This window comes from Eriocheir sinensis, chromosome 67 (genome assembly GCF_024679095.1).
Source record: "Eriocheir sinensis breed Jianghai 21 chromosome 67, ASM2467909v1, whole genome shotgun sequence".
NCBI classification, from domain to species: Eukaryota; Metazoa; Arthropoda; class Malacostraca; order Decapoda; family Varunidae; genus Eriocheir; species Eriocheir sinensis.
This window is the reverse complement of record NC_066575.1, coordinates 6356778-6369851: the sequence shown is the minus strand read 5'-3', so window position 1 is coordinate 6369851 and position 13074 is coordinate 6356778. Positions and strand designations below refer to the sequence as shown.

The following is a 13074-nucleotide window of genomic DNA, read 5'->3' as shown; positions in this document are numbered from 1 at the left end:
TCGGTTGGGGTTCGGTTGGGGTTCGTTTTGTGATTCGCTCAGACAGACAGTGCGCCATTATTATTCTTTTTTTTACGATACAGGAGAAGCCATAAGCATAACTGGCGCCACTGTAAAAATTGCCTGCGCCATGACGGGCTTGAGCCGACCATCTGGCCCCTGAAGAAAGCCTGCCGGCGCTAGAGGCAGGAATGTAAAAAAAGCCGCGTGAAGGAGCTTGCACGAGTGTTACTAAGCCTATTGATGTTACTTCAGTGTCTCCGAGAAGGTTGTGACGGTGAAGATTTACATTACAACAGATAAATGTGACATAGGTGTTTCCAAAGCAAATGTTCTCCTTAAGTAGACTGCATCGATATTTAAAGCAAGAATAAAAATAAATACAGAACAAGATATATACAAAAATTCTCCTTAAGTAGACTGCATCGATATTTAAAGCAAGATAAAAAAATAAATACAGAACAAGATATATACACAAATTCTCCTTAAGTAGACTGCATCGATATTTAAAGCAAGAATAAAAATAAATACAGAACAAGATATATACAAAAATTCTCCTTAAGTAGACTGCATCGATATTTAAAGCAAGATAAAAAAATAAATACAAAACAAGATATATACAAAAATTCTCCTTAAGTAGACTGCACCAATATTTAAAGCAAGAATAAAAATAAATACAGAACAAGATATATACAAAAATTCTCCTTAAGTAGACTGCACCAATATTTAAAGCAAGAATAAAAATAAATACAGAACAAGATATATACAAAAATTCTCCTTAAGTAGACTGCACCAATATTTAAAGCAAGATAAAAAAAGAAATACAGAACAAGATATATACAAGAAAGAGGAAATAACGAAGAAAAATATGTCAGCTCCACCTCGCAGAAGCAAAACTTACAGAAATAGATATAAAAAAAGAAGAAACATTAAAGAAAAAGAAAAGTCAAGGCTTCATCTCGCAGTGCATTCATCTCTTTGGACACTCCTTTGACCTCTATTCAGGAGCAGTAAGTAGTGGGCTTTTTTTATGTATTTTTATTTACGCCGTTGAACTGTCTCCTTTCTGTAAAAAAAACATATATTCACGTGTACAACTTCTTCTTCAAGCTCCGTTAGGTCACACAAGCCCGCTGCCACAACTCAACGCCGGGAATTGTGTATTGTTTGACGCGTGGAGTGACTCACATACGCTATAGCTAACGCCCGTGACGCTGAACTCCTGTGAACCCTGTGTGAACCGAGCCTGGCGTGAAATGAGAGGCGTCGTGAGGGTGTGAGCATCCTTGGTGAGGGTTGTAGTGCGCATTAAGAGGCACAGAGGTTCCTTTAGTGTCATATCTTGAAACATTTCGACACCCAAGCTTACGTATTCGACAAGGCTTTCCTAGGATTACCGGGGTAGCTTTATGACCCCTCTGGTAGTTTGACCCTTCCTCTGTACCGTGAACCTAAGGAAAAACCCATTAGAACCTGATTGAAGGTCTTAGGGTCATATTTTTAAACATTTCGACTCCCAAGCTTACGTATTCGACAAGGCTTTCCTAGAATTTCGGTCACTTTAAGGGGTAGCTTTATGACCCTTCTGGTAGTTTGACCCTTCCTCTGTACCGTGAACCTAAGGAAAAACGCATTAGAACCTGATTGAAGGTCTTAGTGTCATATTTTTAAACATTTCGACTCCCAAGCTCACGTATTCGACAAGGCTTTCATGACCCCTCTGGTAGTCTGACCCTTCTTCTGTACCGTGAACCTAAGGAAAAACCCATTAGAACCTGATTGAAGGTCTTAGGGTCATATTTTTAAACATTTCGACTCCCAAGCTCACGTATTCGACAAGGCTTTCCTAGGATTTCGGTCACTTTAAGGGGTAGCATTATGACCCCTCTGGTAGTTGACCCTTCTTCTGTACCGTGAACCTAAGGAAAAACGCATTAGAACCTGATTGAAGGTCTTAGGGTCATATTTTTAAACATTTCGACTCCCAAGCTTACGTATTCGACAAGGCTTTCCTAGAATTTCGGTCACTTTAAGGGGTAGCTTTATGACCCTTCTGGTAGTCTGACCCTTCCTCTGTACCGTGAACCTAAGGAAAAACGCATTAGAACCTGATTGAAGGTCTTAGGGTCATATTTTTAAACATTTCGACTCCCAAGCTCACGTATTCGACAAGGCTTTCCAAGGAGTTTCGGTCATTTTCAAGGTTAGCTTAAGACTTTCCTCTGTCCCCTTGGTCATAAAAATCTATTACTCATTCATCGGATTACTTAATTTTTTCTTCTTTGGTTCTTTCTTTGCCTATGTTAATGGAAGCAGGGTGTTAATTGCGGGTACATTCTCTTTATGCTTCTCTGTTTAGATTTTCCTCTGTCCCACTTGCTATATATATCTGTTACTCATTCATCGGTTTACTTATTTTTTTCTTCTTTGCTTCTTCCTTTGCCTATCTTAAAGGAAGCAGGGTGTTGTGGACATCTTCTTTTTATACTTCCGTCATAAAAATCTGCTATTTATAAAGTATACGGCCTAGTTTATTTATTTTTCTTCTTTGCATCATTCTTCGGCTCTCGTACTTGGAGCGCGACGAGTTGCGGACACCTTCTCTTTATGCTTCCCTGTTTAAATCTTCCTCTTCTCCCTTATTCATAAAGTGTTCGACGATTCTTGAGGTGACGGTCGAAGCTGGTGGCCGCGACATTACCGGACTCTCGTACTCATCCCATCCCATAGGTCAGTTCCAGGCCCAAAACTACCGTACCCACACAAATGGCAATATTCAATTAAAGTTATTGTAAAAAGTGTTAATTACCGGTTTTATTTGCAATAGTTATGTTTTTTCTGCAACAGTTATGGGTCAGGAAAGGAAAATACAAGGTGGTGAGTACGGTAATATGGTGACGGTGGTGGCAGGGCGCGGCGCAGCGTTGTCAAATTGTCGTACTCTGAGCATTGCATTTATCATTTTTAGTTTCTAAGACCGTCGTAACCACATAACCAACGATAGAAAATTAAAGTTATCGTTGAAATTGTTAAAGAGTGATAGTTGTCGCTGTTTTTTGCTAGAGTTATCAGTCAGAAACTAGGAAAATGCAGTGCGCTGGGTACGATAATTTGGGAACGCTGGCGCGGCGGGGCTACCCAGCTGGACCAATGCCGCCTCACGGGTAGTTGATGCTGTCCCACTTGGCCTTAACGCGCTCCATCTCCTTGTTCATACAGATGGCAGTGCCGCCGGCGTTCATGCACTCCATATACACGTGGAACTGCCGCATCCCCACTCCGACGCCCCCCGCCTTCATGGCCTCCAGCGGCGCCACGGGGATGGGCCGAGGCTGGCACTCCTTGGACAGCTGCAGAAGCTCCTCGCGCACCTCGGCGTCTGTCACGTTGGCGCTGATCCAGGCGTCCACCAGCGGGTAATTCATCTCGAGCTTGGGCGTCAGCTGAGGGGGAGGGAGCGCAGAGGTGACAGCTACGGGGTGGGGTGGGGGGGTAGGGAGGAGGAGGGGAGGAGGGGAGGGGGGTAGGAGGAGGGGGGAAGGAGGAGAAGGGGGGGTAGGAGGAGGAGGGGGAGGGGGGAAGGAGGAGGAGGAGGAGGGGGGGAGGAGGAGGAGGAGGGGGGGAGGAGGAGGAGGGGGGGAAGGAGGAGGAGGGGGAAGGGGGAAGGAGGAGGAGGGGGGGAACAAAGCGACACACACACACACACACACACACACACACACCTCCTCCTCCTCCCGAAATTGACCTCTCTTTTTGGACACTCCTTTGACCTCTATTCAGGAGCAGTAAGTAGCGGGCTTTTTTCTTTATATTTTTCTTTACGCCCTTGAACTGTCTCCTTAGCTGTAAAACACACACACACACACACACACACACACACACACACACACACACACACACACACACACACACATCGTTCACAGGGGGCGGATGATATTTTTTGAGCCACGAGGTCGACAGGAGGCAATTCGGTAACAATGCTCCATCCTTCAAGCGAGAGAAAAAAAAAGTTATTGAAAAGGATATTAGAACAACCCCATCAACAGCTGACATCACTCCACACGGCATGATCAACGCACTCCTTCCCCTCCCTCCCTCCGTCTCTATCGTTCACTTGATGAGAACACAAGGACCATCGTTCCCAGATTATCGTACTCAAGCGCCGCGTATTTACCGGATTCTGGCCCATAACAGTTGCCAAGAAGCACTAATAATTAACCATTTAAACGATAACCTTATATGAATGTAGTTATTTGGGTGATGAAAGCAGTTATTGGGTCGGATATCGGCAAACATAAGAGGCAGAGTACGACAATCTGGCAACGCTGGGTCACTCCTTACCTCACCGACATTAACCTAACCTAATGTAACTTGCCCCGCTCAAGAGGAGGCGCCACAAAATAGTTGAGAGATTCTGTATACGCGCTCCCTGCCCCGCCATCCCCCGTCCAGTCCCGCCCCGACCCCAGCCCGGCCCCGTCCTATTTCTCTCCGTCACGACCCCACTCCTGCCCCGTCCCCCTACCAGCCCAGTCCGACCCCAGCCCCGCCATGCCCCGTCCTATTCCTCTCCGTCCCGACCCCACTCCTGCCCCCACCCCCTACCAGCCCAGTCCGACCCCAGCCCAGCCCGTCCTATTCCTCTCCGTCTCGACCCCAGCCCTGCCCCTTCCTACCCCTACCAGCCCTGCCCAGCCCCGCCCAGCCCCGTCCCGCCCCGCCCCGCCACTTACCACGTTGAGGGCCCGTAGATTACAGAGCAACAGACTCCTGGAGGCGGGGGTCGGCATCTTCAGGATATTCTGGAGGAGCAAAGGAAGGGTATGAGTAAACGAGAGGAGTAAAGGAAGGGACAAAGGAGTAAAGGAGAGGAATAGAGGAAGGATAAAGGAGAAAAGGAGAGGAGTAAAGGAGAGGAGTAAAGGGAGGGTAAAGGAGTAAAGGAGAGGAGTAAAGGAGAGGAGTAAAGGGAGGGTAAAGGAGTAAAGGAGAGGAATAGAGGAAGGATAAAGGAGAAAAGGAGAGGCGTAAAGGAGAGAAGTAAAGGGAGAGTAAAGGAGTAAAGGAGAGAAGTAAAGGAAGGGTAAAGGAGTAAAGAAGAGGAGTAAAGGAGTAACGTTATCAAAGAAGCCTTCAGAGTTTTCCTAATTAGTAACTATGATTGAGTGTGTGTGTGTGTGTGTGTGTGTGTGTGTGTGTGTGTGTGTGTGTGTGTGTGTGTGTGTGTGTGTGTGTGCAATATAGACTCCATGCAAATGACTAACTTAAACAAAAAAACAGGTTCTAACACACACAATTAATCAAGAAAATGCTATACACCAAACTCTGACTGTATACAAAAACGATCTTAAGGACATTTACAGTTATAGTAGCGTCCATATCCTCTCGGCTGTTCTTCACACACACACACACACACACACACACACACACACACACACACACACACACACACACACACACACACACCCACACACACACACACTCTCTCTCTCTCTCTCTCTCTCTCTCTCTCTCTCTCTCTCTCTCTCTCCCACCCACCCACCCACAGGAAGCAAAATTAAGAGAAGTATATAAAAAGTGAATATATACGAAATTTCAGCCTTTTTTCTAGTTTGAGCAAAACTTGATGGAGGAAATTCTTGACACAGTGAAATCGTGCGTATAAAAAGACAAAAAGAGTGAAAAAAATCAGTATATGGAGAGAGAGAGAGAGAGAGAGAGAGAGAGAGAGAGAGAGAGGAGTCATGCGCATGTGACCTTTAGAACCGACATGGTAATCCCGACATCCTGTGCTTTAAAGATAAAAAGAGACATAACGAAGAGCTGATAACACACACACACACACACACACACACACACACACACACACACACACACTTGCGCAACATATAATCTCTCTCTCTCTCTCTCTCTCTCTCTCTCTCTCTCTCTCTCTCTCTCTCTCTCTCTCTCTCTCTCTCTCTCTCTCTCTCTCTCTCTCTCTCTCTCTCTCTCTCTCTCTCTCTCTCTCTCTCTACTAACCCGTTTGGCCCTTCCGTTGCTGGGTCCTTCTGCCAAGCCAAAAGTCTCCTCCTGCAAAAGATGACCCAAAATTAATCTTCGTACTTCTTCCCCCCTCGCCGCCGCCGCCTCAACAGACAGACGTAAAAAAAGATGACATTGGATAGTTGGATAGGTGTTATTGTGTCCCTTTGAACCTTTAGACAGCTTAAGATAGTTAGGTTCAGATAATAGAGAGGACTCCTTACGTTCTTATGTTCTTATGATCCAGCATGCCTTCTCAACTTCATCTTGTCACCTCAACAGACAGACATTAATAAAGATGACACTGGATAGTTGGATAGGTGTTATTGTGTCCCTTTGAACCTTCAGATAGCTTTATATAGTTAGGTTCAGATAATAGAGAGGACTCCTTACGTTCTTATGTTCTTATGATCCAGCACGCCTTCTCGACTTCCTCATCTTGTCACCTCAACAGACAGACATTAAAAAAGATGACATTGGATAGTTGGATAGTTTTTTTTGTATCCCTTTGTGCCTTCAGATAGCTTTAGATAGTTAGGTACAGATAACAGAGATAATCCAGCACGCCTTCTCGACTTCTTCATCTCGTCACCTCAACAGACAGAAGTTACAAAGATGACATTGAATAGTTCGATAGGTGTTATTGTGTCCCTTTGAACCTTTAGACAGCTTAAGATAGTTAGGTTCAGATAATAGAGAGGACTCCTTACGTTCTTATGTTCTTATGATCCAGCACGCCTTCTCGACTTCTCCATCTCGTCACCTCAACAGACAGAAGTTACAAAGATGACATTGAATAGTTCGATAGGTGTTATTGTGTCCCTTTGTGCCTTTAGATAGCTTTAAGGGGCTATTACAATGGGCAAATTCTCCGTGGATCTTCAGTCAAACCACGATTTCCGCTGGCGTGGCTCTCATTTGTTCCTTGTTATTGCTGATGATGATGATGGTGAGTAATACCGTCGTCCTTTGGTGAAATCTATACCGTAGCTTTGGAAGATTGTGGATACGTCAGAAAACCACGGAAATATGAGAACCACGCCAGCGGAAATCGTGGTTTGACTGAAGATCCACGGAAAATTTGCCCAGCGTAATAGCCCCTTTCGATACCGGAGCAGGGTACAGATAATAGAGATGATGGTAGCTAGGTGCAGATAAAAGAGATGATGGTGATGGTGGTGAGATGTGGAAGCAGCATCACTTACCCACTCCTTCATCCAGCACGCCTTCCCAACCTGCATGCCTATCCGCTCCATCTCCATCGCCGCCTCCTCGCCAAAGCAGTTCTTGGCCACCTGGAGAGAGAAACAAAAGTCGGTATTTTCAGACGCTTCACCTCTCACATTTACTACTTCAAAGGGCCATTAAGCAGATCAATCGGATTCTAATAAGTTTTTTTTTAAGGTTCATGGTGCAGAAGAAGGGTTAAACTACCACCACGGTCATAAAACTATCCCTGGAAATGTGGGGTGGTGATATGGTCCTAATATTCTTGTTCACATTCATGGTATAGAAATCTTGGCATACGATCACTAGGCTCATATAATTACCCATGGAAATGCTAACATAACCTCTATATACGAAAGCCTTGCCATATGTGGGGTGGTGATATGGTCCTAATATTCTTGTTCACATTCACGGTACAGAAGTCTTGTCATACTACCACTAGGCTCAAATAACTACCCATGGAAATGCTAACACAACCTCTATACACGAAAGCCTTGCCATATGTGGGGTGGTGATATGGTCCTTATATTCTTGTTCACATTCATGGTACATAAGTCTTGTCATACTACCACTAGGCTCAAATAACTACCCATGGAAATGCTAACACAACCTCTATACACGAAAGCCTTGTCATACTACCACTAGGCTCAAATAACTACCCATGGAAATGCTAACACAACCTCTATACACGAAAGCCTTGCCGAATGTGGGTGTATAAGATCCGCAATAATGGGGAAAATGATCTTAATATTCACGCTCTCGGGCCCTGGAACAGAAGAACTATACATTCGCGTGCCTAAGTCGATTAAGGATTACATTTAACCCCTTAGGAAGTATTGTTCATGTAAGGGTAGACTCCCCTAAGGCTGTTAGCTCGGTTAAATGTAAATTTGTAACAGAGTAAACTTCTCCAAAAAATGAACATAAACGGTTTCAGTGGTATCCATATGCGTGTCGAGTCCTCCAAGGCGCTGCTGATTCACTTCGGGAACAAAGTCAACCCTCTAGAAATCAGAACCCATTTACATGAGACGAAATATCCCTAAACTTGACCTTAAAATCATTCAAATCACTCGACCGATACGCGCATATTTTGGCTTCACTTTGCTTCGTTACATCAGCCACGCACGGTTGCCAGATTGTCGTACCCAGAGCATAGATTGATTGATTGATAGTTTATTGTTGCAAGTAAAACAACAAAGGAGAAGGGAGGAGCATGCCATCCCAACCCCCAGGCACCCAGAGCATAGTATTTACCGGTTTCTGACGTATAACTATTGGCAAGAAACATCAGGAATTAACCACCATGCCGCCCCTACCGTTCCCTTTTCCTCACCGCCCCTTAGACCTTTCCATCGCTTCCCGCTTGAGAACCACTGATCTTGAGCGTGTTCCCTCCTTCGTACCAGAGAGGCTGACCATCTTCATCACAGCTTGTTACCAAAAGAGCCGCGCGCTATTCATACTGACGCAGACATAGTAGTGCTTTTTTGTGCTCGAGGTATTCCTTCAAGAACCTAATGATACCTAGAACACAAAAAAACACCATTGTATCAGTCTGACTTCGGCCCGGCTCCTGGTAACTGGCGAAATCTTCAATTCTCTGGCTCAGCTTTTTTTTTTTTTTTTTTTTACAGCAAAGGAGACAGCACAAGGGCACAAAAAAAGGAAACAATAATAAAAAAAGCCCGCTACTCGCTGCTCCTGTAAAGAATCCGAAGAAGTAGCCGAAAGGGGGGCTGTTCCGTATGTGTTCGCGGCGATCTCAGGAGGGGCAGCGGAGAAGCCACTCACCACAAAGTCGATGTAGTAGCTGGTGGTGGGCCACATAGCCATAGCAGGCACCAGACCCGCCGCCACCACCACCGCCGCCGCCGCCAGTGCCACCTTCGCCATGTTCCTGTGTCGCCGGGAGTAAGAAAAAGTGTCGGAGCGGCGTCTTTTATCATGCCGCTGTGGTCTATCGCGCGGCGTGACGGGCGGGGGAGGAGGAGGTGAAGGAGGCGGCGGCGGTGGTGGTGGTGGAGGTGGTGGTGGTGGTGGTGGTGGTGGTAGTGGTGGTGAGGGAAGGGCGGAGGTGGTGGTGGTGGTGGTGGTGAGGGAAGGGCGGAGGTGGTGGTAGTGGTGGTGAGGGAAGGGTGGCGGTGGTGGTGGTGAGGGAAGAGTGGAGGTGGTGGTGGTGGTGGTGGTGGTGGTGAGGGAAGGGTGGCGGTGGTGGTGGTGGTGGTGGTGGTGGTGGTGGTGGTGGTGAGGGAAGGGTGGCGGTGGTGGTGGTGAGGGAAGAGTGGAGGTGGTGGTGGTGGTGGTGGTGGTGGTGGTGAGGGAAGGGTGGCGAGGAGGAAAGTTGTACAGTCCAGCAACTTTTTTTTTTTTTTTTGTATTTTCTGTATTTCCGTATTTTTTTATTTTATGCTTTTTTATTTCTTCTGCGGACCGTTTTTTTATTTTATTTGGATGGGCTATTTTTTTCAGCACTATTTTTTTTAGGGGACTTTCTTTTATTATTTCAGCGGACTATTATTTTTTTCAGTGAACTTTCTTTTATTTTTTTTCATCGAACTTTCTTTTTTTTTTTTTTTTGGCCTTTTTTCAATGAACTCTTTTTTTGTTGATGTTTTTTTCAGTGGACTTTTTTTCTTTTTTTTTCTTCCTTTTGTTTTTGCCCTTGAGCTATTTCCTTTACTGTAAATGTATATATTGCTCTCCTTCCCCCCTTACACCTCCCCCTCCCTTCTTTGTATCCCCCTCCCCTCACCTTTCCTGTAAATAAAATCTGAAATATGAATCCGACTGTCAACTAAAGGGCGAAGGAGGAGGAGGAGGAGGAGGAGGAGGAGGAAGAAGAAAAAACGGGCCACTTGCTGTCCCCGATTCCTTCACTGCTGCCGAGGATTTATCTGTCAAGCCGCGCTGAGGAATGTTTACTGCGTTCTGCGCCACGGAAGAAGAATGGGCGTGAATTTTGATTTATAGTGAAAGTGTTATTGTTATTGCCCGCTCCAAGGAGAGTCATACTGTTTTCGTCGCTGTTTGTGTGTTTGTCTGTCTGTGGGTGCGTCTGTCAGATTGGCAAAATATCTAAACAACGGATTCTATAGTCTGTTCACTTAAGCTAGATTCCTGGCGCCTAGGCAGGTTGGTAAGCTTGCCGCTGATTGGCTGCTCCGCTCTCCCGCTAACACTCATGTCGGACCACGTCTTGCATGCTCGAGTGAGACATGTTTCTTTATTATATGCCATAGCTCACCTCATAGACGAGCTAGCCAGTTTTGGTTGACACCCTCAGACTCAGCAGTGACTGTAGAATCAAGATGTATTGTAAAAACTCGACAAAACAAATAAGAAAATGGTATTACGATGAGTTGAACTGTGAAGATGTTAAAAAAAATGTTTATAACATGTTTTACTTATGCTCGCTGTTTTCAACAGTTTTTCATTGACTGCAGAAATATATTATTACATTACGTAGGAAAATTTATCGTGAAAAAAACGGATTCTAGTCACCAACTGTCCGTCTGTCATGTTTGTCTGTCTGCCTGTCTGTCTGTCGGTGCGTCTGTCTGTGAAAAAGCTAAATCTGCCCCCCCCCCCCAAAAAAAAAGTAAAAAAGCTAAATCTGCTCCCCTTAAAATGTGTAAAAGCTAAATCTGCCCCCTTAAAAGTAGTGTAAAAGCTAAATTTGACCCCTTAGAGATAGGGAAAAAGCTAAATCTGCCCCCTTAAAAATGGTGAAAAAGCTAAATCTGCCCCTTTAAAGATAGGTAAAAAGCTAAATCTGCTCCCCTTAAAAAGTGTAAAAGCTAAATCTGTCCCCTTAAAAATAGGGAAAAAGCTAAATCTGCCCCCCTTAAAGATAAGGAAAAAGCTAAATCTGCCCCTTTAAAGATAGGGAAAAAGCTAAATCTGCCCCTTTAAAGATAGGGAAAAAGCTAAATCTGCCCCTTTAAAGATAGGGAAAAAGCTAAATCTGCCCCCCTTAAAGATAGGGAAAAAGCTAAATCTGCCCCCTTAAAAATGGTGAAAAAGCTAAATCTGCCCCTTTAAAGATAGGGAAAAAGCTAAATCTGCCCCTTTAAAGATAGGGAAAAAGCTAAATCTGCCCCCCTTAAAGATAGGGAAAAAGCTAAATCTGACCTCCTTAAAGATAGGGAAAAAGCTAAATCTGCCCCTTTAAAGATAGGGAAAAAGCTAAATCTGCCCCCCTTAAAGATAGGGAAAAAGCTAAATCTGCCCCCCTTAAAGATAGGGAAAAAGCTAAATCTGCCCCCCTTAAAGATAGGGAAAAAGCTAAATCTGACCTCCTTAAAGATAGGGAAAAAGCTAAATCTGCCCCTTTAAAGATAGGGAAAAAGCTAAATCTGACCTCCTTAAAGATAGGGAAAAAGCTAAATCTGCCCCTTTAAAGATAGGGAAAAAGCTAAATCTGCCCCCTTAAAAATGGTGAAAAAGCTAAATCTGCCCCTTTAAAGATAGGGAAAAAGCTAAATTTTCCCCCCTTAAAAAGAAAATGTTCCCAAAAATAAAACAACCTGATGCAAAGTTAAGCAGGCAAGAAAGGATTGAAAAAGAGAGAAAAAAATGATGGAGATATTCTTATAACGATGAAAGGTCAAGAAATGAACTAGGGCAGGGCAGGGCAGGTCGAATGATAATAATAATAATAATAATAATAATAATAATAATAATAATAATAATAATAATAATAATAATAATAATAATAATAATAATAATAATAATAATAATAATAATAATAATAATAACAATAATAATAATAATAATAATAATAATAATAATAATAATAATAACTAACGCATGATTATGTGAGTGATGATGATGTTGATGATGATGATGATTGCTATGATAACTATTCTCTCTCTCTCTCTCTCTCTCTCTCTCTCTCTCTCTCTCTCTCTCTCTCTCTCTCTCTCTCTCTCTCTCTCTCTCTCTCTCTCTCTCTCTCTCTCTCTCTCTCTCTCTCTCTCTCTCTCTCTCTCTCTCTCTCTCCTCCTCCATCTCCCAATCTGCCTTGACGCACTCAGGGACACACACACACACACACACACACACACACACACACACACCGGCATGCACAACGAGTCACACATGCAAGCTCCAAGGGTGTTTAGCCATGAGAGTAAGGACACAGGAGAGGCAGGACGTGACGACTGACTGACTGACTGACTGACTGGCTGACTGACTGACTTTACAACTTTTCTCTGTAATGACTCACAAGGTATCGGTCCATGTTATCAAACTCTTCGAAGGCTTTTAGGGCTGTATTTTAAGACACCATCGCTTCTCACATCAACTGTTTCTAAAGGTCAAAGAGGGGATCAATCGGGCTTTCATGAGTGTTTTTTAAGGTTCATGGCACAGAAGAAGGCTCAAACTACCACCAGGGTCATAAAACTACCCCTGGAAAGGCCTACAGCTCCTACGAAACCCATGTCAAATATGTGAACTTGGGCGACGAAATGTGTTAAGATACGACCCTTAGTCCCAATGTTGCCAGATAGTTGTACTCAGCCTCTTATATTTACCAACTTCCGACCCCAAAACTGTCTCCTGGGGCTCAATAACTAGATTCATTTATATCTATCGTTAAAATAGTGAATTCCTGATGTTTCTTGGCAATAGTTAGGTGTCAAAAAACGGTAAATACTATGCTCTGAGTACGATAATCTGGCAACGGTGCTTAGTCCGTCTATTCAAAAGGCTGTCGCTGAAGTTGTTGGGGTTTCCATGGGTGGTGTCCTTTATGGCTAACCAAAAATGATAGACAAAGAATGAAACCCAAATAGGAAGACGAAAAGTGGAATAACC

General features: G+C 44.1%; 1 protein-coding gene across 1 annotated transcript; it reads right to left on the bottom strand.

Moving 5' to 3' along the window:
* Positions 1-2799: 2799 nt before the first annotated feature.
* Positions 2800-9210, bottom strand: LOC126988008 (uncharacterized). The gene is made up of 5 exons (XM_050845743.1): positions 9046-9210; positions 7230-7319; positions 6022-6072; positions 4734-4802; positions 2800-3443 (listed from the first exon to the last, which is right to left on the bottom strand). The coding sequence occupies exons 1-5, from the start codon at positions 9145-9147 to the stop codon at positions 3159-3161; spliced, it is 597 nt and encodes a 198-aa protein (XP_050701700.1). The 5' UTR covers positions 9148-9210; the 3' UTR covers positions 2800-3158.
* Between the last annotated feature and the right edge of the window lie 3864 nt (positions 9211-13074).